This window comes from Neoarius graeffei, chromosome 1, assembly GCF_027579695.1.
Source record: "Neoarius graeffei isolate fNeoGra1 chromosome 1, fNeoGra1.pri, whole genome shotgun sequence".
Classification (NCBI taxonomy): domain Eukaryota; kingdom Metazoa; phylum Chordata; class Actinopteri; order Siluriformes; family Ariidae; genus Neoarius; species Neoarius graeffei.
Window position 1 is genome coordinate 45955520 of NC_083569.1, and position 24079 is coordinate 45979598.

General features: G+C 43.9%; 1 protein-coding gene across 2 annotated transcripts; it reads right to left on the reverse strand.

Annotated features, from left to right (window-relative positions):
* Positions 1–6656: 6656 nt before the first annotated feature.
* tmub1 (transmembrane and ubiquitin-like domain containing 1) lies at positions 6657–23354 on the reverse strand. 2 transcript variants are annotated; one of them, XM_060923099.1, is made up of 3 exons: positions 23255–23354; positions 13272–13828; positions 6657–7501 (listed from the first exon to the last, which is right to left on the reverse strand). In XM_060923099.1, exons 2-3 carry the CDS (start codon positions 13781–13783, stop codon positions 7150–7152), a joined length of 864 nt encoding a protein of 287 aa, XP_060779082.1. In that variant the 5' UTR covers positions 13784–13828; positions 23255–23354; the 3' UTR covers positions 6657–7149. The 2 variants fall into 2 exon arrangements, with proteins under 2 accessions (XP_060779082.1, XP_060779088.1); XM_060923105.1 differs by lacking the exon at positions 23255–23354 and adding an exon at positions 17614–17720.
* Positions 23355–24079: the final 725 nt, after the last annotated feature.

A 24079-nucleotide genomic window follows, 5' to 3' on the forward strand; every position in this document is an offset into this window, starting at 1 on the left:
AGAAGAGAGCAACTGGACTTGCTTGACGATTCTTGAAGACGTTTCGCCTCTCATCTGAAAGGCCTCCTCAGTTCTGTCTGACCAACAGGGAGCACCAAGCATTTATCCTCTCGTGGATCATCATAGAATCCGAATCAGAATGCCGATGGCTGCACTGTAGGTGGCTGACAAAAGATGTCATAGACACCCACCTCTGTTCAGTGATGGTCGCTCCAGGTTGACAAAAATGAACGATCCTGTCTGTCCAAGATGTCCGCCAGCCCTCCGGAAGTCCAGTTGCTCTCTTCTGCCAACCACAGATTACTATGTACCTGGATGACTGAGATTCTTCGCAGATATGTTTCTATGCACTTTGGGATGAGATCCCTTCGACTGGTGCGTGAGTATGAGAGGACTTCCGGAGGGCTGGCGGACATCTTGGCCAGAGAGGATCGTTCATTTTTGTCAACCTGGAGCGACCATCACTGAACAGAGGTGGGTGTCTATGACATCTTTTGTCAGCCACCTACAGTGCAGCCATCGGCATTCTGATTCAGATTCTATGATGATCCACGAGAGGATAAATGCTTGGTGCTCCCTGTTGGTCAGACAGAACTGAGGAGGCCTTTCAGATGAGAGGCGAAACGTCTTCAAGAATCGTCAAGCAAGTCCAGTTGCTCTCTTCTGCCAACCACAGATGTAAAGAAACATCAACTTTTAGAATGTTATCTCTTACTTTTATTCAATAGTCAATAATTGTTACATTTGTTTAGCATAAGAATATTATTAACTAACATGTTTTCAACACAGATATTTTCGCACTGAACAATAAACTGTATAACCTCCTGTAGTACCTGATTCAACTTGTTATCCATCCTTTTTGCGACCAGTGCCTCGCGATGGAGCATGCAGTGTGTGGCCACTACATGCGGGGCCTTCTGCTTAATGAGCGCGGTCACTCCACTGATCTTCCCGGTCATTGCCGCGGCTCCGTCCGAACACCCCCACACACAACGGGTCCAGTCCAATCCGTAAGACTCGATATAATCGTCCAAAACTTGAAAAATATCTTTCCCAGTAGTTCTTCTTTCAAGTGCTTTACAAAATTGTATATTTCCTCCACAAATCTTTCCTGTGAAATAAATCTGATGTACACAAGCAGTTAGGCCTCAGTGGATAAATCTGTGCTCTCATCCAGCTGAAGTGCGAAGTATTCGCTGGCTCTCACCTGCTCCAACAGCTGAGCAGATACGTCTTGAGCCATGTCACCAATCCGTCGGCTCACGGTGTTATCAGAGAGTGGGACAGCATCGATTTTTTTTGGCAGCATCCTCACCAAGCAATTCTCGGACAATGTCTTTGGTGGCTGGTAAAATCAAATCTTCTCCAATTGAGTGAGGTTTTTTAGCACGAACAATGTGGTACGAGGCTAAAAATTATGCCTTCAGGGCCCGCTCGGGGACAGTAGCTTGCTGGGTGAATGCAGCAGATTGCCTGACCAAATGCTCTTCTTTGCATCTGAAGAAATCTACTGTTTTTTCGGCATCTGTCGGATGTTTTTGTACCAAGTGACACTGAAGTTTCGAAGGTTTTAAGCACTCGTTTGACAGGGTCTCCAGACAGAGGACGCATTTCAGGCAATCATGGCCATTTTTCTGTATGGCTGTAAAGCCATACTTAATGTATGCTGCCTCATATTTTCGGATTTTAGTTGGCCAGGACTTCTTAGTTTTTTTTCGCAGCAGTGTCCTCCACAGCATGGCTGTTGGTTTGTTCCTTCGGTCTCTTCTTCAAAAACCTGTCCATTTTGTGCTAGCAATACGCTAGCTTGAGGAGCAAAACAGCTTGATAAATGGCGCAAACCGCAACGTCACAGGCAATCGGAGAGATGAGCATGGCAAACAACGTTTCGATATGATGTATTATTATTAATAATTATATTTTATAATAATGATTAAAAAACTAATTACAATATATTTAATAATTCTTTTAAAAAAGTTTTTTTTTTTCCGCAATTTTTTGTTATCGTCCCTCCAACTTTCTGAGGCCCCCCTAGCGGCCCGCAGCCCCCACTTTGAAAACCACTGACTTGTTTATCGAACACATAAGGGTAGTACCTCGCTGGGCTGCGACAGCTTACGAACATCATTCGCGAGAGAGTTTCAAAAGGGTCTTGAAACATTCACGGGGCTTCTCAATTTCCTCGCATGAGTCGCAAAGTGTTGCTCCTTCGTCGCTGAAATTTTGAACATGTTCAAAAAATTTGTGCGACAAAATTTCTCTCAAAATAGCTGCAAATGCGTCGCTGGTGTCGCAAAGCCATCGCGAACCCTTCTCAAGTCAGTTTCCGTGAGGCTTCTTCTACTTCCCTGCTTGCCGAGGGAAAGCCGGGCTGCGACAGCCTGCGACTAGTTGGAGACACAACAATTGCGGTAAAACATGGGAATATCAATTCAGTGTGATTCCAAGTGAAAATTGTCGCTAATTCGCATATTTTACCGCAATTGTTGTGTCTCCAACTAGTCGCAGGCTGTCGCAGCCCAGTGTGTAGTGGTTAGCACGGTTGCCTCACAGCAAGAAGGTTCCAGGTTTGAACTCAGCGGCCACCGAGGGCCTTTCTGTGTGAAGTTTGCACATTCTCCCAGTGTCTGCGTGGGTTTGCTCCGGTTTCCCCCACAATCCAGACATGTAGTTAGGTTGATGTGGGGTGGCCTCGGTGCCCTTGAGCAAGGTACCTGACCTCTGACTGCTCCTCGGGCGCTCTGGTGTGGCTGCCCACTGCTCTGAGTGCGTGCACATGTGTTCACTGCTTCAGATGGGTTAAATGCAGAGGATGAATTTCACTATGCTTGAAGTGTGCATGCGACAAATAAAGGTTTCTTCTTCTTTGACTTAACAAATGTGACATTTCCGAATACCAAAAATTCACATAGGAGAGAACCAAATGCAGACACTGGTGCCATTTTTCGACCAACAGGGAACAGGTTCTCCAACCAGTTCTGGTCAGAATTCTTTGAACCTTGGTGCCAGCTAGCAAACCATCCATATTTGAACGTGCAAACTCCACACAGAAAGGCCCCTGTCGGCTGAGAGATTTGAACCCGAAACCTTCTTAACAGAGTAAAACTGACTGAATTAATCAGCGAATACCTCCCTACCAAACAGAGCTCAGTTGAGTGAAGAGATGATGAGGTTTGTGAATATGAAATATCGTGAGTGACAGAGATTGATGTGGATAATCAAAGTGAGAACTCCATCCATCCATCATCTGTAGCCGCTTATCCTGTTCTACAGGGTCGCAGGCAAGCTGGAGCCTATCCCAGCTGACTGTGAGCGAGAGGCGGGGTACACCCTGGACAAGTCACCAGGTTATCGCAGGGCTGACACATAGAGGCAAACAACCATTCACACCTACGGTCAATTTAGAGCCACCAGTTACCCTAACCTGCATGTCTTTGGACTGGGGGGGAAACCGGACACTCATGACGTAGCAGATTTTGACCACGCGATTGCAAGTCAAAGATACATGCACACACTCTTTTCCAGTTTTTCAATGTCTGTTGGCTTGTTTTTCTCTTGTAAATATGTGTGAAGAATATCTAATGAAGTTTTGGTAGCCTTTCGGGTGTTCAACATCTATCCATCCATTATTTGTAGCCACTTATCCTGTGCAGGGTCGAGGGCAAGCTGGAGCCTATCCCAGCTGACTATGGGCGAGAGGCGGGGTACACCCTGGACAAATCGCCAGGTCATCGCAGGGATGACACATAGAGACAAACAACCATTCACACCTACGGTCAATTTAGAGTCACCAGTTAACCTAACCTGCATGTCTTTGGACTGTGGGGGAAACCAGAGCACCCGGAGGAAACCCACACAGACACGGGGAGAACATGCAAACTCCACACGGAAAGGCCCTCGCCGGCCGCTGAGCTTGAACCCAGAACTTTTTTGCTGTGAGGCGACAGCGCTAACCACTACACCACTGTGCCTCCCCCAGCTAGCAAACCAGTCCAGCCCATGTTTTCACCAGTTTTGAACAGAACCATTGTAAGCAAGGATGCATCGTGAATAGAGAGCATTGCACAATTCATAAATGGGAGTAAACTGTAGTAAGAAGATGGCAGTGCGCATTGATCACCCCCAAGTTTTTGTTCTATTATTGCAGATATTTGTTTTCAGTCCATTTTTTCTGTCGATGTATCCTTTTCCGTTGCGTTCTCCATTGCTGCTCTGTGCTTCATCTCCAAACTAATGACGCCCACTGATATCACAGTTCACGCTGGAAAAACCATCGATATTTTGGTTCCAGCTGGGAACCAACTTTTCAGGTTCTGAACCAATTTATTTTTATTCTAAATGTTTCAAAAATGGTTCAGAATTTGGTACAGAATCAGAACTGAACCCGTGCCCTGTTACATTACAGGCATTTGGCAGACGCTGTTATCCAGAGTGATGTACAACAAGTGCAAAAGTCAGATAGAAGAAGTGTTGAACTTCTAGACAAGAACTTGTTAACACTTACATTAAACCTATAGTAAATGTACTACAATTAGGGTAACATCTAGAGATCTCCATTTGCATGTTCATAATACACGATATGGCCTAATGTTTGTGGACACTTGATCGTCACGTACTAGTGCATCTCAAAAAATTAGAATATTGTGAAAAAGTTCAATATTTTCCATCAGTTATTTAAGAAAGTGAAAATGTTATATATTATAGACTCATTACACAAACTAAAATGTTTCAAGCATTTTTTATTTTAATCAGTATGGCATACAGTACAAAAACACAAAAAAAACCCCTCAAAATATTAGAATATTTAATTTAGAGTTTGAGTAAAACAGTATGGACACAGTGTATCTCTCGGTCTAGTTCAGTACACACAACCACAATCATGGGGAAGACTGCTGACTTGACTGTCGTCCAGAAGATGATCACTGATGCCTTCCACAAGGAGGGTAAGCCACAAAAGGTCATTGCTGAAAAGGGTGGCTGGAAAAGGTGCACAAGCAACAGGGATGGCCGCAGTCTTGAGAGGATTGTCAAGAAAAGTTGATTCAAGAACTTGGGAGAGCTTCACAAGGAGTGGACTGAGGCTGGTGTCAGTGTATCAAGACCCATCACGAACAGACATCTTCAAGAAAGGGGATACAACTTTCGCATTCCTAATATCAAGCTACTCCTGAGCCAGAGACAATGTCAGAAGTGTCTTATCTGGGCTAAGGAGAGAAAGAAATGGACTGTTGCTCAGTGGTCCAAAGTCCTCTTTTCAGATGAAAGTACATTTTGCATTTAATTTGGAAATCACGGTTCTAGAGTCTGGAGGAAGAGTGGAGAGGCACAGAATCCAAGGTGCTTGAAGCCCAGTGTGAAGTTTCCACAGTCTGTGATGATTTGGGGTGCCATGCCATCTGCTGGTGTTAGTCCACTGTATTTTATCAAGTCCAAAGTCAACACAGCCATCTACCAGGAGATTTTAGAGCACTTCATGCTTCCACCTGCTGACGAGCTTTTTGGAGATGCTAATTTCCTTTTCCAGCAGGACTTAGCACCTACCCACAGTGCCAAAACTACTACCAAATGGTTTGCTGACCATGATATTACTGTGTTTGATTGGCCAGCCAACTTGCCTGACCTGAACCCCATAGAGAATCTATTGGGTATTGTCAAGAGGAAGATGAGAAACACCCGACCCAAAAATACAGATACGCTGAAGGCCACTATCAAAGCAACCTGGGCTTCAATAACACCTCAGCAGTGCCACAGACTGATCACCTTCATGCCACACCGCATTGATACAGTAATTCATGGTAAAGGAGCCCCAACCAAGTATTGAGTGTATAAATGAATATACTTTTCAGAAGTTGGACATTTCTGTATTGTAAATCCTTTTTTTGATTGATCTTAGGGAATATTCTAATAATTTGAGATACTGGATTTCTGATTTTCATGAGCTATAAGCCATAATCATCAAAATTAAAACAAAAAAGACTTTAAATAGTTCACATTATATGTAATGAATATAGAATATATGAAAGTTTACCTTTTTGAATTAAATTATGAAAAAAAAAGGAACTTTTTCATGGTATTCTAATTTTTTGAGATGCACTTATATGGCTCTTTATCAAATTGTTGCCACAAAGTTAGAAGCACACAATCGTACAGGATGTCTTTGTATTCTGTAGCGTTACAATTTCCCTTCACTGGAACATAAGGGCTCAAACATGTTCCAGTATAACAATGCCCCTGTGCACAAAGTGAGGTCATGGTTTGCCGAGGCTGAAATGGAAGAGCTTGAGTGGCCTGCACAGAGCCCTAACCTCACTCGCAAAATCTATTGGAAAGCCTTTCCAGAAGAATGGAGGTTATTATAAACACTAATGCACTATAAAATTCCACTCCATCTGGAATGGGATGTTCAAAAAGCACGAGTGTCCACAAACTTTTGGCCACAGTGTATCTTGGTGAAGGTAAACAAGGTTGATACTTTTGTGTATGTATTAAGCCATTTGTTACTCAACATAGAAAATATTTATGGTATTGAAAAATAGGATCAGCATGACCATTTACAAACAGTACAAAGTTACCCCATATTTCCAGTCTGGCTGCATGAATTCCAATCTAATTAGGAGACGCAGAACATCTACAACACAAATGACATTAGTCAACACTAAATAAAAGAATGATTTAATAGATTATGCCTTTGTTTCAAAATCCTCTTTTTTTTTCCTTTTTTACACAAAGTACTTCAACAGTCCTGACGTACATCAGCAGCACTGTCTGTTGAGAGAGACAGACAGACAGAGAGACAGATAAATCTGCCTGAAAGTTTGAACAGTCATGTGACTACCAAACCCTCCCATAAGCAAGCACCAGCTACACACTGGCAGCCTGCAAAGCCAAAAATGAAAGAAAAAAAAATAGGATAGGCACAATGAGCATTTCTAAATATTAAAAATCTAAAAATTAAATATAGAGCACATTATTGTGTGACGAGCATAAAACCTGCAAATGTAATTGACTAATACAGACATCACATTAAGACCTTTCTGAAATCATGGCCTTCAACAAATTCAAGAGAGTCCAGAGATCCCAGAAGCAATGTACAATGGTGCTGGCATGTGTATGTAGGCTAAGTGTATGCGCCAGGTGAAGCTCTGGTAATTAACGGCGGTACACTCCGAACGCGACAAAACTAAAGAAAATGGTAATGCCCACAAGAGAGGCGGTGGCAGGAGCAGTGAAGAACTGGCGGTACTGAAATTGGAAGTACCAGAGAACGGACAGCATGAGCACAAACAGAGGGACCATCAGGCTCCCTACGTTCAGTGCCACATGCACCTGGTCGGCAGCGCGAGCACCTGCAGGCATCGCCCGTGTAGCATGCTGCGAGATGTGGCAGTGCAGAACGCAGTTATCAGCGAGGTTAAGGGAGGCCAGAGTCTGGGCATCATCCTGGAGGAGCTGGCCCTGGTAGATCAGACGTACCTGGTGCTCCTGGCCAGCAAAGTAGGTCCTGCACATATGATCAAAAACACATACACAGCTTAGCATAGAGCCAAGATTACTTCCAAATTCAAGACGTTTTATTTAAAAGGAAATCAGAATTTCAGTTATGAACAAAGTGTGCCAGTCTACCTTGTATCCACCACTGACAAAGTAATGGCATGTTAGTTTGTGTAGTGCTTGAACGAGTCTATCAGGCACATCAGCAATGCTGTTTTTCTGTTTTCTTTTGTTTTTTTTAAAATACTGGCCAAATTCTTTGTTAATCCACTTTGGTGGTGGACAGTTAGAGGCTCAAGCTCTTATCCCATGAACAATTTGTGCTAAATCACACTCTAGTCCTGTATCAGTGATCAGTTTCTAACCACGGGATGCTCTTGGTTGGAAATCTTTGGCCAAAGGACTGTTTCTCAATCCAGCAGCAACACTTCTTGCAGCAGAACACCCAGTAAGACGCCACTGCCTTGTCAGTATCAGCGCTGTGCTAAAAACAGTTACAGTCCTATGGTGGTAACTAGATTTTAGTTATTCTTTTCAATTTTAAGAGTGCCAATAATTTTGAAAGCAATGTGCTGGAGGAAATAATTACACAACTTTCATACAACGTACTTGTATGTTTAAGATGCAAATATTGAGTCATAATTAGTGCCCCCCTCCCCAATCTGGTCATCTGCCAATTCCCATGCGCTGACCAGCTCTCCCCATCATACGAAAAGCTACTAACTGGAGAAAGTGAAGGCTATCATATGCTTCCTCCAAGTCATGCGAAGGCAGCCAACTTAATCTTTTTGTACTGCTGTTCATCCTGCATCACAGGGCCGCATAACATGCTCACCATCTGTCCTCTTCTGCATACTCACAACTCACAGATGCCCATGACTGGCTAGTGTCACGGTGATTGACAGAGGAGAGAGGATCTTGTCCCTCCCACCCAGAGAGCATGGCCAATTTTGCTCCCTTGGCTACAGATGGCTGTTGTATTGTCAGGACTCAAACACACGAGGCCATCCTTAAAAAAAAAAAAAAATCCGTTTCCTGTCCACCGGGTGAGCAAAAAAATTTTCAGTCGGGAGGGAGGGATTTTTTTTTTATGGATGGATAAGAAATCGCAATGCTGTGTTTGCTTTTTCTTTCAGTACTTTTTTATTACAAAAGCAGACATTTAATAAAATATGACAGTTTACTTAATCAACTGAAACTTGTACAAAAACTTTAAGTTAGCATTTTAAATGCTGACTGCAACATTTGCAAAACTTTTACAAAGGTACTTAAAATGTCCGACACACGGACTTTTTGTCGTTCTAAATCGAGCGTTAGGCCTAGTTCGGATGAAATTACACTATTAAAATGATCACTGAATGATTTGTTTTTCTGAATCTTTACTATTTTGTTGTTCGCTAGAATACCATTTTGCGATTTCACACTTAAGCAAATGTTTGAAAACTCCGGATCTCCTTCCTTCATGGTGGCTGCCATTTTTTTGTGCCGCACGGCGCATGCGCAGAGCTGATTCGATTCTATATTCTGCGCGGAATGCAGGGCTTTCCACAAGCGCCGGCTGCCGGCCATACAGCCGACTACACAATTCAGTCCAGCCGGCTACTTTAATAACTATTATTTTTGTAGCCCACAGGCTCTAAATATTAATTTTCGATTTTAATAAAATTAAATGTTTATCCTACGGACTGACAATAATGTCAAACTGAACCGCACTCATTTAAGTTGTGATTCGCGCTGTTTGTACCGATAATAACCACAAATTCCCCGCCGACTTCGTTGATCAAGGGAGAGGAACTCATCCGCAGCCCCACATGCGGTGTGTGCACGCGCACTTGGCGGAGGCAGTAGTGTGTCGGGGAGGGAACAGAAGCAGAGATGACGCTTATTTTGTCTCCAGTAAACCAGTCTTCTCTCGTTCAATTACGTGCCGGCATCAAAAGACACCGTTGGTTGTAAATGAAACCAAACTGAGTGGTTGGAGTGTATTTTCATACACAAATGGAGAAATGTTGGCTGAGTGTGTAATTGTGTAGCCCCACTGCAGACCGTTGTCGTTGTTAATTCATAGCATGCTCAGCTGCGTGAATGTGTCATGCACCGAAAATAAGAGATTTACAAGCCAGGAACGCCTCATGATGCAATACGCAAGAAAAGAAAGATGATTTACTGCCATTTTACTTTGTATTTGAGTAAAGTGAATAAATAAATGGCCTGTGGAAAATACATTTAATCCTGGGAACTGCGTGCACAGGAGTTTATTTTGTGCTTACTCCCCCTGGCTGGCTACTTATTTGTCATGGCTGGCTAGTATGAGCCTTAGTGGAAAGCCCTGGGAATGCGTAAATGTCAAGTTCGATTTTAGATTTACGAACCCGAAAAAAAATGTCGAAAAACCTGGGGGCGTCGTGGCTCAGGCGCCACACCATAAATCCGGGGATCCGGGTTCGATTCCGACCCGAGGTCATTTCCCGATCCCTCCCCGTCTCTCTCTCCTGCTCATTTCCTGTCTCTACACTGTCCTATCCAATAAAGGTGAAAAAAGCTTAAAAAATATCTTTAAAAAAAAATGTCGAAAAACCGGCGGTTAAAAAAAAAATTTCAATCGCACAAACGGCACTCACCCGGCCGGTGGACCAGAAACAGAACATTTTTTAATAATGGCCCGATCTACTGACTGATGCTGCACCACCTTGTAGCCCGAGTGGTATAGAACACCACATACTGGAGTGCAACCCCAATTCCAAAAAAGTTGGGACACTGTATAAACTGTAAATAAAAAGAGAATGCAATAATTTGCAAATCATAGAAACCCTATATTTCATTTAAAGGTCCCCTTGCATCGTTTTTTCATTAATTGTGCGGTGGTCTCTAGTATGAATGAATGCCCTGTGAGCTGGTTTTGGTGAAAAAAAAATGCTGTGGTTCTCCTGTTTCAGGCTGTTCTAGTTTGGTGGAGGAGTGGGTGGCGGGAGAACGACAGGATTTCAGCTCTTACTCATTAATATTCATGACATGTAAACGTGTTACCTCTGATTGGCTAACAGCAATCAGTAAACGTGTTACCTCTGATTGGCTAACAGCACTGTGACGCTACCTCCAGTGGGTCAGAACAAGCGGATGTGGGGGTCTTTGTAAAAACTGTTTCGATTGGCTATTATGGTCTCGACATCGATGTTTTGACCAATAACAATGTAGATGTGGCAGTGGGGGCGTGGCCGAGCATCGGTCTGTGAATGGAGGGCGGAGTCAGGGAAGGTAAGTGGCAGAATCACTGCACCTGACGGGAATTAACGTGTGTTTGTGTGTCTTACCCAGTGACCGCGCCCTATAAGAGGAGAGAGAGAGAGAGCAGAGGAAGGGAGCTCTCTCCCCAACCAGAACACTTGTGTGCGTGACTGGGAGGGAGTCATTCATTCATTCATTTATTTAATCGAATACTCCCTGTGGCAGCGGCTCTCAAGGCACGAGGCACGGAGCAGAGCTCGCCTCGGGGGGTGTGGGGAGGAATAACGTCCCCTGGCTGGGAGCTGATGGGCCCTGGCAGTGCTGGTTCGTTCGGGAGAGGGCAGGGGTCGCTGGCTGCCAAGTCTGGGGAGGCTGGGACCTAGGGTTAGGTGAATTACATCCCGAGGCGCGGAGCTAGCCTGCCCAGGGAGCACTCTTTTGTTCGGGAGAGGGCAGAGGCCACTGGCTGCCAAGTCTGGGGAGGCTGGGACCTCCCCTGCCCGAGTTACGAGCATGCAAAGTCGGGCTGGAGCCGCCGTTGAAACGAAACTGATGCGGAGCACCGCGCTGCGCCTCGGGGCGAATTACGTCCCGTGGCGCGGAGCTAGCCCGCCCTGGCAGCGCTGGTTCCTTCGGGAAGGGGCAGAGGTTGCTGGCTGCCAGGTTTGCGGAGGCTGGGACCTCCCCTGCCCGAGTTACGAGCGTGCAAAGTCGGGCTGGAGCCGCCGTTAGAAACGAAACTGATGCGGAGCACCGCGCCTCGGGGCGAATTACGTCTCTCTCCTTACGCTTTCTTCCCGTGGACGGTCGCAAGCCAAGGTGGGCGAGGCCATGAATACTAATTTTCGAAGTGACGTAACTTCGTATGGCTTTTTCTGATCCGCTCGTTTTTCCGACTATTTTCTTCCATAAGCTAATACAGGGAATGGGAGTAGAATTACATTTTCACATGCAGCATGCATATGCAACTCGGAGTGAACTATGGTATTTCAAAAAGAGACAGTATTAAACGTTTTTGGTGGAAGGGCACCTTTAAAATAGTACAAAGACAACATATCAAATGTTGAAAAAAATTTTATTGTTTAAAAAAAAATATATATATATATATATATGCTTGTTTGATGTCAGCAGCACGTTTCAAAAAAGTTGGGACAGGGACATGTTTACCACTGTGTTGCATCACCTCTACTTTTAACAACACTCTGTAACTGTTTAGGACCTGAGGAGACCCATTGCTGTAGTTTTGAAAGAGAAATGTCCCATTCTTGTTTGATAAACAATTTCAGTTGCTGAACAGTTCAGGGTCTCCTTTGTCATATTTTGGGCTTCATAACGCACCAAATGTTTTAAATGGGTGACAGGTCTGGAAGGCAGGCAATCCAGTTTAGCACCCATACTCTTTTACTATGGAGCCATGCAGTTTTAACATGTGCTGAAAGCAGTTTGGCATTGTCTTGCTGAAAGAAGGAAGGCCTTCCCTGAAAAAGATTTTGTCTGAATGGCAATGTGTGTTGCCTTCCCAGATGTACAAGCTACCCATGTCACATGCACTAATGCACTCTCATACCATCACAGATGCTGGCTTTTGAACTGTGCACTGATAACAAGCCAGATGGTCCCTCTCCTCTTTAGCGTGGAGGACGTAGGGTCCATGATTTCTAAAAAGAATTTCTACTTTTGATGCGTCAGACCTTGGGACAATTTTCCACTTCACCTTAGTCCATCATAAAAGAGCTTGGGCCCAGAGAAGGTGGCAATGTTTCTGGATATAGTTTATATCTGATTTTAACTTGTATTTGTGGATACAGTAATGAACCGTTTTCACAGACGATGGTTTTGTGAAGTGTTCCTGAGCCCATACAGTGATTTCCACTAGAGACGTGTCTGCTTTTAATGCAGTGTCACCTAATGGCCTGAAGATCAGACATCCAGTGTCAGTTTTCAGCCTTGTCTCTTGCATACAGAGATTTCTCCAGATTCTCTGAATCTTTTAATGATATTATGTACCATAGATGATGTGATCCCCAAATTCTTTGCAATTTTACATTGAGGAAGGTTATTCTTAAATTGTTGCACTGTTTGTCCACGCAGTCTTTCACAGAGCGATGAACCCCTCTCTATCTTTACTTCTGAGAGACTCCGCCTCTCTGGGATGCTCTTTTTATACCCAATTATGTTACTGACCTGTTGCCAATTAACCACATTAGGGTTTTTTTCTGCATTACACAACTTTTTCAGTCTTTTGTTGCCCCTGTCCCAACTTTTCTGAAACCTGTTGCTGGCATCAAATTCAAAATGAGCATTAAAAAAAAAAAAATTCTCAGTTTCAACATCTGATATGTTGTCTTTGTACTATTTTCATTAAAATATAGGGTTTCCATGATTTGTATACCTTCACATTCTGTTTTTATTTATGTTTTACACAGTGTCCCAACTTTTCTGGAATTGGGGTTGTAAATTACACTGTTCGATGGTATTTTTAAAAAAATGAACTGTTCGTAGATATGCCTGAAAACAATTCAAATCAAGGCTATTTTATAAACTTTTATTATTACCTTTTAATGTAACCGATGGTGTCCTCAGGGTTGACCTGTGCTATTCTCTCAGTGTCATTCAGAAACTTCAGCCTCAGTATCATGTTTCTCTCAGTGTTACTGGGCACGTCTTCAGAAGTGGACACCTGTGTGGCGCTTGAGGCACTGTCTGCTGGCTGCGTGCTGAGTGAAGGTCCCAAGACGTCTCTGTGTCTCAGACCATCTGCCCACAACAGGCTTTCTTCTCCTGCAGCATCTGCACTGCCCTCGTGCTCCTCAGCTCCCTGGTCAGCTCCTGCCTCAGTCTTATCATCTTCCCTTGAGCTTCGAGATGGAGAGGTAAGGTCACTAGGGGGGTGGGGCTCTTGGGTTTCTGGCTCTGCCGAGGGGACAGGGCCTGAGCTGGATGGGACAAGGTGCTCGGGTGGCTCAGCCGTGTGTGTAGAGGCCCAGGCCAGGACCAGGACGAGCAAGAGGAACACAACTCCGAAGAGCACAGTCACCTCATCGCCCACGCCCTCGATCAGAGCCATCCTGGGTGGCTGTGTCCTGGACTAAGGCAACTTCAAATTAGGCACCTACAGCACAAAGAAAGATGTTGCTTTGCATTATGTCCATGATATCTTGTTCACATTCTGAACAGCTCTGAACTAATCAAATGCATTAAAACCAACATATGAAAATTTCAACGACTTGTCTATTGGGAAACTACAAATAAATAAAAGCTCAGACACACAACTTGGATGCCCAAGTGTTTTCAAAGTTTGTGTCCGAAACCACATATTACACACTCGCATGCCTGAACAGGAGCAGCACCACTGGTGTACTAACATACTACTGTATTTACCAAGGTAGAGTTTGCACATTTTCAGAAACAATCCTCTAAAAAACAGTAATGGCAAGAATGTGCGATATTGAATCAGTGTTAAATCACAGCACTGTCACACCGATGCTTCACATGACTTAACATGAGCTTGGGCCATCCTTAAAAAAAAAAAATCCGTTTCCTGTCCACCGGGTGAGCAAAAAAATTTTCAGTCGGGAGGGAGGGATTTTTTTTTTTATATGGATGGATAAGAAATCACAATGCTGTGTTTGCTTTTTCTTTCAGTACTTTTTTATTACAAAAGCAGACATTTAATAAAATATGACAGTTTACTTAATCAACTGAAACTTGTACAAAAACTTTAAGTTAGCATTTTAAATGCTGACTGCAACATTTGCAAAATTTTTACAAAGGTACTTAAAATGTCCGACACACGGACTTTTTGTAGTTCTAAATCGAGCGTTAGGCCTAGTTCGGATGAAATTACACTATTAAAATGATCACTGAATGATTTGTTTTTCTGAATCTTTACTATTTTGTTGTTCGCTAGAATACCATTTTGTGATTTCACACTTAAGCAAATGTTTGAAAACTCCGGATCTCCTTCCTTCATGGTGGCTGCCATTTTTTTGTGCCGCAGGGCGCATGCGCAGAGCTGATTCAGTTCAGAGTGCGCGCGCACTCGGCGGAGGCATTAGTGTGTCGGAGGGAACAGAAGCAGAGATAACGCTTATTTTGTCTCCAGTAAACCAGTCTTCTCTCGTTCAATTACGTGCTGGCATCAAAAGGCACCGTTGGTTGTAAATGAACCCAAACTGAGTGGTTGGAGTGTATTTTCATACACAAATGGAGAAATGTTGGCTGAGTGTTTAATTGTGTAGCCCCACTGCAGACCGTTGTCGTTGCTAATTCATAGCATGCTCAGCTGCGTGAATGTGTCATGCACCGAAAATAAGAGATTTACAAGACAGGAATGCCTCATGATGCAATACGCAAGAAAAGAAAGATGATTTACTGCCATTTTACTTTGTATTTGAGTAAAGTGAATAAATAAATGGTCTGTGGAAAATACATTTAATCCTGGGAACTGCGTGCACAGGAGTTTATTTTGTGTTCACTCCCCCCCCGGCTACTTATTTGTCATGGCTGGCTAGTATGAGCCTTAGTGGAAAGCCCTGGGAATGCGCAAATGTCAAGTTCGATTTTAGATTTACGAACCTGAAACAAATGTCAAGTTCGATTTTAGATTTACGAACCTGAAACAAATGTCGAAAAACCGGCGTTAAAAAAAAAAATTTCAACCGCACAAACGGCACTCACCTGGCCGGTGGACCGGAAACAGAACATTTTTTAATAATGGCCTTGCTGAGAATTCTTGGGATGTCAGAATCAGTACTGAGTGCCAGCTGATACTCAGTATATGTATGATACTGAAAATATAAGAAGTTCGATCGGTACATATCCAAATCATACAAAAGTGTTATGATCAAAAAACAAAAAAGTGTTTTGCTTGGATGGGCAGTAGGTATGGCAATTTTGCTTTGACATGGATCAAGGATTGAGAGCTGCAGTGACTTGGATTTGGGTGAGCAGCTTCTGGTTTCTATGGTCATCAGTTGGTGGGCTGCAGTCCGGATACAGCAAAGGAAAAGACCGTCGGAGAGCCAATAAATGTCTGAAAAACACTGGCTGTAGTTCACGGACTTCAGCTTTCTAAACACAAACTGGCTCATCTTCTGTAGCAGATCCTCTGTTGTGGCTCACTTCATGGTGACGGTACAGTAAAGTATTTAAACTGCTTTAATTTTGACAATTTATTGAGTTACAGATTTAATTTTAATGTCTGCAAGTTGCCATATTTAGGTGTTTCTGCAAATGTTCTATGGGGTTCATGTCTGGGCCACTCAAGGACATTGAGAGACTTGTCCGGAAGCTATCTAGCACTGTCTTGGCTGTATGCTTCAGGTCGTTATCATGAGCTATCGCCTCAGTCTGAAGTCCTCAGTCTGAAGTCACATTTTACTCTGAAGCACGTTTTCCCCTCACAGATCTCTCTGTATTTGGCTGCATTCATCCTTCTCTCAATTCTGACCAGTCTCCCCATCCCTGCCACTGAGAAACATCCACCATGTTTCACTGTAGAGATGGTATAATTTATCCAGATTTATCCAGATGCAGCCCTTGGATTTCAGCCCAAAGAGTTACATGTTCATCTCCTCAGAGCAGAATCTTTAAAAGCAGATACGTAGAACCATTGCCTCACTTTTGTTTATAAATGCCTTGAGACCTCAAGAATGGCACAGGAATAGTTTTAAGCGTTAACAATAAATCTAATATTGTAATTTTTACGATTAAAGTGATTTATATAGGTAGTGGTCTGAGTGAATGACCTTGGCGTCCGTAACGTCACAGCAGGAAGTCTATCGGTCTCATTGCCATTTCCGCTATACTAAAACACAGAGCTGACTGCGACTCCGATCCTCCATTTTGAGCCAATTTATCGCCATGCCACGTAGATGTGTTGCTGGCCGGTGCAGCAACATGACAGAAGGTTGATTTCCGTTGCATTCATGGCCCAAGAATGTTCAAACTGCAAAGATTTGGACGCGTTTTGCGAGAAGTTCACAGGCACATTGGGCGCCTACGAAGTGGTCTCTCCTCTGCTCTGCACATTTTACTGAAGACTCGTACGAGACCTCTGATCTGTTGAGGAGCGTTGGCTATAAGCCCGTATTGAAAGAGGGTGCAGTACCAACAATTAAATAAAACTACAAGGAAAGCATTTATTTTATTTTTTTAAAGGAAAGTAAGTTCAGTTGCACCAGTCCTCCCGGAGCATGAGCCGAGGGTTGTTGGTAAAACCTGGGACGGAACTGGACAGGATATATCGCTTGGGCAGTGACCGGTTGTTGCTAAAACCGGTGACGTTCCGTTCCATCCTGGGTTTTAGTAATTGCCTGAGCTGAGCAGTAATGGCAGAGTACTCAGTATGGAGAAAATGGAGAATGAGTGGAGCAGCCATCTGATTTCTAAACTGGATATTGCTGCCATCTCGCCCTTACGCGGAAGAAGCGAATGAACGGAGAACTGAATAAACAACTGAAAGTCAGATTGTTTCAAAACAATCGGCCACAAATCGGCCTTCAAGAAGCGAGAACACCGACGGGTAAGCTCCGACTCTCATTTGGATATCAGGGTTCTCCACTTGTCAAAAATAAAAGATGGTGAAGGGGGCAGTGCCCCGGTGGGGGGCCAGGGGGATGAAGGCCCCCTGAAGCTGACAGACTTTAGGCTTTTTTGACAGTGAAACTGGCCAATAAATGGATAGGAACTGCTAAATCATTGTTAAAATCATTTTACAAAAAGTTAACACATTCTTACTGTACATATCTTCGTCAATGTGAGACTCATTTGACAGTTCAGTTGAGACTGATGTGCCTGTTGCGCATCCCTGAATTAATTATATTTTTTTGCGTGTGTGAAAAATAAATTAACTTCCATGCATAAACAAAATATCCAATTATAATAAATGCATACATTTTTTACAAAATGTGGTGAAACCACTCCAATCCATGCACTAGCTGGTGTGCGTGCCCGAGACTGGCACTACAAAACCACCCCGGCCTCCATACTTTGGGTCCTTTGACCCAGGAACCCGGAAGTCCTGCAGGAAACAAACAGTGAAGCAACGGGAAACTGCAGCTCTCGCCGACACAATCACAGATACGTAAAATAAAAGACCTGAACTTAACTAGTGTGTGTGTGCTGTTATATGATTTCTGTAACTGTGTACGGTCAGAAAAGACGATAGATAAGCGTAACTGTTGCACAATAACGCTACAAACACCCGCAAAGTTATTTAACTGCTGGCTAGCTGCAGCTTGTAGCTTCCAACTTTCCTATGTGTCAGTATAGTGTAATGTAACGCAGGGATAGACCTCAATCTGCAGAGCTCTGGGTCACAATCTGTATGCAGCCGGTTGGATGGTTTTCTATTGCAATCGTGTGGCCACTTCAGGTAGCCCTGTACGCATTCGTTTAATGGTCTTCTGCGTGTTAAATAGTTACAAAATTATAATAAAGCGAATACTTTACAATTTATTTGGTGTATACTGATGAAGTTATGCATTTTCTTTTTTGGCCAAGGGAAGGGTGGCGGGTCAGAATTATAATGTGGCGGTGCGCTACTTTAAAAGAGCCTGTGGAGAACACTGGATATAAAACAAACACTCATTGCTTACCTGCATTTAGATTAATACATGTAACTTGTATTGTGTGTTTAAGTTAGCGGTATAAGATTATTTAATTTGCTTCAGAATGTGATTGTCTCAGTTCATCTGATTATTTAATTCGCCTTTTACGTTTTATCAGTGAAAATGCATGCATGTACTGTACATGTATGTTGCATAAGTTATAACACCCATCCTGTTTTAATGAGAGTCAACCCACAATCAATGAAGTCAAATCAGTCTTAGTTGAGCGAGTCAGTAACGCTATTTCTTACTTTCACCATAAATTTTATTTATATGACTTTGGTCTATAGCTGTAAAAGGCCAAGGGCTTAAAGGTCATAGGCAAGGGTCTAGAAGAACGACCCAAAAAGCGAATTCAATCTTCCTAGTGTCTAATTTGCACCCTAAAATTTTATTAAACGGTTAAAATATGCTGTTTTGCCCAATTTCTGAAGGTTTGTTTACATCTCACTTATGCGTGCTTTCGCCGCCAGGGGGCCGTCGTCGTGACGTCATTTAAGCCAAACAGATCGGGAGCAGCTCTGTTTACACTTGCAAACCGAGCACACGTGTACGGACTTTGGTCATGAGAGGTTGTGTAAAATGTCTGAAAGCGATAGCGATTTTGAAGTAGGAACTCTCCAAATTGAATATCGAGAGGTGAAACCATATATGTATGAACCTATGGCCGTTCCGAAGCAATCGGTGAATGTGGCTCACTGGTTTGACCGTGCGGCCTCGGAATCGGACAGCGACTCGGCCGACTCTGATCGCGGTGACCCCGGACCTCAACAAGACTCGCGCCCAAACGATTTATCCTGGTAGTTATGATAAATTCCTACTTTCGTCGCAATACTAAATAAGAGCCCTTTTGAAGAATAATTAAACCGCCCTCCCTAGTGGATATAGGGAACAATTACTGGACAGTGCGCCGGTAGGCCACATTAGCCTGCCGTCCGCGGCATTATACTATTTGTAGCCGACTCTGAGCGAGGAAATATCCCTTTGTCTCATTTCCACAATGATTGTACAGGATCCCTCAGGAGTCTTGACTTGTCAATTGCAAGCAAAAGTAAAAATGTTTACCTCCAATCGTCTGCTTTTCGCTTGAGCGTTGCTGCTCCATTTCTTCTTTGACTGCTTGATTTTGTTTCACGCGCAAAATCCACTCTCTCCGCCTCGTCTCCTCTTCCGGAAAAAAAACAACCCTCTGGCTTCACGCGCACAACCCTCTCTCTCCGCCTCTTCTCCTCTTTCGGAAAAAGCCAACCCGCTCGCTCCGCCTCTTCCCCTCTTTCGGAAAAAGCCAACCCGCTCGCTCCGCCTCTTCCCCTCTTTCGGGAAAAGCCAACCCGCTCGCTCCGCCTCTTCCCCTCTTTCGGGAAAAGCCAACCCGCTCGCTCCGCCTCTTCCCCTCTTTCGGGAAAAGCCAACCCGCTCGCTCCGCCTCTTCCCCTCTTTCGGGAAAAGCCAACCTGCTCGCTCTGCCTCTTCCCCTCTTTCGGGAAAAGCCAACCCGCTCGCTCCGCCTCTTCTCCTCTTTCGGAAAAAGCCAACCCGCTCGCTCCGCCTCTTCTCCTCTTTCGGAAAAAGCCAACCCGCTCGCTCCGCCTCTTCTCCTCTTTCGGAAAAAGCCAACCCGCTCGCTCCGCCTCTTCTCCTCTTTCGGAAAAAGCCAACCCGCTCGCTCCGCCTCTTCTCTTTCGGAAAAAGCCAACCCGCTCGCTCCGCCTCTTCTCCTCTTTCGGAAAAAGCCAACCCGCTTGCTCCGCCTCTTCTCCTCTTTCGGAAAAAGCCAACCCGCTCGCTCCGCCTCTTCTCCTCTTTCGGAAAAAGCCAACCCTCTCGCTCCGCCTCTTCTTTTTCGGAAAAAGCCAACCCTCTTGCTCCACCTCTTCTCCTTTTTCGGAAAAAGCCAACCCTCTTGCTCCGCCACTTCTCCTCTTCCGGAAAAAGCCAATTGACTCTCTCTGCCTCTTCTCCTCTCTCGGAAAAAAGTAAAAACTTCTTCCTGAACCAGTCCCATTGTTACAGTTCACTGCACAAAATAAGGCATGGGGTTTTTCTTTGGAAATTCCTGAACACACATCTGCACTCAAGCCGAACGGCAATGTAAGTAAACGGAAGTGGACTCAACTCAAGCGGTTTGTTTGGCTTAAATGACGTCACGCGCCGAGTGGTCACGAAAATAGCCGACAGAAATTCGCCACGATCCACGCTAACTTATTTTAATCATTACTTATTAACAATACTTCTTGGGACCAGAAGAAAATTACAGAGGATTTTTTAACATAGAAAGTTTCAAATATGTGTAAAATTAAAACTGTTGCCTATGAGCTTTCAAACCGGTTCCTGCTGGGACGTCACGCACACAGGGCTGGCTGGCTCAGCGGAGCAGCTCGAATCCCAACTTTGCGGTCGATTTTAACTCTCAAAAATATATATATTTTTATTTCCATTTATACAGCATACAAGAGTCAAGGGTGGAGATACTATCCACTCAGAAATTTATTTCAAAATAAAGGTTCTGCATATCTGCTTTAAGGGCCTACCCTATGCATAGAATAGTTAGGAATAGTTTCCATCTAGCCACTCGACCATAAAGTGTTGACTGATGGAGGATTTCTGAGACGGTTGGTTCTATCTCTGCAGAGTTCTTCTGAAGGCCACTGAATTATTGGTCAACTCCCTGACCAAGGTTCTTTTAGCCCAGTTCTCAGTTTCAGTTCTAGGAACAGTCCTGGTGGTTCCAAACTTCTTCCATCTCAAAATGATAGAAATAATCTGTTGATAAATGCCACAGTCACTCTCTGGTGATGGTGGCAGAGAAGACGACTATGGACAAACTACTGAACATCATGGACAATGCCAGTCACCCTCTGTACACCGTCATCAGCAACCAGAGGAGCCTGTTCAGTGACCGAATGCTCCTTCCCAAGTGCAGGACGAACAGACTTAAAAACTCCTTTGTCCCTCACGCCATCAGACTGTACAACTCCTCTCAGGGGGGACAGGAGGACAGAGGACGGGAAGGAGCAGTAGCCTAGCCTAACAATAAGCAATACTGGACAATGTGCAATATTATATGTAATATAAAGTGCAATACCTCTCCTGCTGGTCCTCCCCCTTTCTTCCCCATATCTTATTCTTTTTATATTTGTATATGTAAATACTTCTTCTTTTGGCTGCTCCCGATTAGGGGTCGCCACAGCGGATCTTTCATCTCCATTGCTCCCTGTCTTCCACATCCTTCTTTACCACACCTGCCACTTTCATGTCCTCTCTCACCACATCCATGTATCTCCTCTTTGGCCTTCCTCGTTTTCGTGTACCTGGCAGCTCCGTCCTCAACATTCTCCTTCCAACATGCTCTGCATCTCTTCTCAGGATGTGCCCGTACCATCTCAGTCTCATCTCCCTTAGCTTCATTCCCAAGCTCTCCACATGTGCTGTCCCTCTGATGTGCTCGTTCCTTATCTTGTCCAACCTCCCATCGCAAACCTTAACATCCTCAACTCCACCTCCTGTCTCTTCGTTAAGGGTACGGTCTCCAATCCATACATCACAGCTGGTCTTACTACTACACTGTGCTGGGACTTTCCTATCAGAAATGACTCCCGAACTCCTTCTCCAACTGCTCCACCCTGCCTGCACTCTCTTTCTCACCTCACTATCGCAGCCCCCATTTTCCTGCACAGTTGACCCCAGGTACTTGAATTCACCAACTTTCTTTACGTCTCCTCCTTGCATCTTCACCACTCTCATCCTCATTCTCACTGTTGCACATGTATTCTCACCTTCATTCCTCTTCGTTCAAATGCATACCTCCTTGTATATGTCTCATATCATCTCTAGCCGCTTTATCCTGTTCGCAGGCAAGCTGGAGCCTATCCCAGCTGACTACGGGCGAAAGGCGGGGTACACCCTGGACAAGTCGCCAGGTCATCACAGGGCTGACACATAGACACAGACAACCATTCACACTCACGGTCAATTTAGAGTCACCAGTTAACCTAACCTGCATGTCTTTGGACTGTGGGGGAAACCGGAGCACCCGGAGGAAACCCACGCGGACACGGGGAGAACATGCAAACTCCACACAGAAAGGCCCTCGCCGGCCACGGGGCTCGAACCCAGGACCTTCTTGCTGTGAGGCGACAGCGCTAACCACTACACCACCGTGCCGCCCTCCTTGTATATGTATATAATTTAATTTATCTAGAAGTTTTTTTTTCCTCTATTTATCCTGTAATGATGCTGCTGGAATCTTAATTTCCCTGAGGGAACCCTATCTAATCTAATCTAATCTAATCTAATCTAATCTAATCTCATGTTAGTAGTTTATCTGGAGCTTGCTCACAAAAGGTTTGTATGTAAGCAGACCTTCAGAAACCTGAGTTAAAGACCCTGCTTTAATTTGGCACAAATATCTTTAGTGTTTATGGGTTGTGGCGAAGAAAAGCAGCTCCATAGCCCCATTTCCGCTCCTCAGTGGTGGATGTGTGGTGCAACTGTCAGGTGCAACTTATTAGTTTTTGAATGCAGTAGTGAGAGTGCAGTTACTCAGGACAATAATAACACCGGAATGGCGAAATATTTGTTTCACTGACGATAAGTAAACAGGCAAAACAACACGACAGGTGAAGTTTCAGCCCCACAGAAGCTAAAAGGAGATGTGAAGAGAAAATCATGACTAACAATGATGATCTGGCTCTTTTACAGGGTCAAAGTAAATCCTTGAAACAATAATTTGGTGCATTAGTTACTGCCCAAGATGAAAACAACCCCAGCTCTGGCTAAACTCGCCAGTGTGCAATTCTACAACAGCTGTTGATTTACGTGTTAGCAAGCTCGAGCTGGTGTAAAAATAATAATAATAATAATCATAAAACCCTAAAATTATAAACATCCAGGAAATGATGACACACTACAAGAAAGCGACTTACTGTTAACATATCACACCGCATGACAGTACAGCATTTACCCCGTTTTACTTTTATATTTCCTGATATTTTGCGGATGGATTGCCCATATTAGCATAAACAATCACTTCCGGTTAAAGAACACTGCGAACGTCAAAATAAAAGTCCTAACACGCTGCACGTGACGTATAATCTGTTTATCTGTCTCATGAACTCAATTTGAATTTTCTTTTGCTATACGAATTAAAAAAAAAACTCCAGGCTTTCTGAACTGAGATATGTTCCCCCTTTTTTTTGGTATCTCAAGCAGAAGTAAAAATTTTAACGTCTAATGTGCCTCAAAAGTTAAAAAAAAATTCTTTTAATGGTACCATTCCAACTAAACTCCAACACACTGATAGTCTCAAAACAACTAATTTGCATTTAGTTTAGTATTCACTATACAAATGATACCAGTTTATTTTGTTAAAACTGGGGTTGGTAATTTTTGTTATCTGTAGCCGCTTATCCTGTTCTATACATAGTTTTCACTGACGTCACGGCATTCCAGGGAACGCCCTCCAGCCGCCATCTTGTGGGGCAAACAAAACGGACCATCGCCATTACCGGCTACGTTATCTCGGACGAATTTATGAAGTTATATAGTCAGTTTTCTAAAATAAAGATCAATGTCGGCAAAATCAAGCAAACAGAAGTATATAGATACATTAGACGACATCTCACGACAACGGTATGCAGCCAAACTGGCCTTGATTGGGGGAATTGACCCCTACGAAGTGGACAAAGATGCATTTTCAAGTGACTTTGCAGGGCTGCCAAAGCCTGAAACTGACTTCATCAAACTTTAAA

Bases quoted from the DNA above. Each gene is read 5' to 3' on its own strand.
- tmub1 (XM_060923099.1), bottom strand. From the start codon at position 13,783: ATGGCTCTGATCGAGGGCGTGGGCGATGAGGTGACTGTGCTCTTCGGA. The intron at 7,502-13,271 runs GTAATAATAAAA...TCATATGTGCAG, and splicing joins ACCATCGGTTACATTAAAAG to GACCTACTTTGCTGGCCAGG.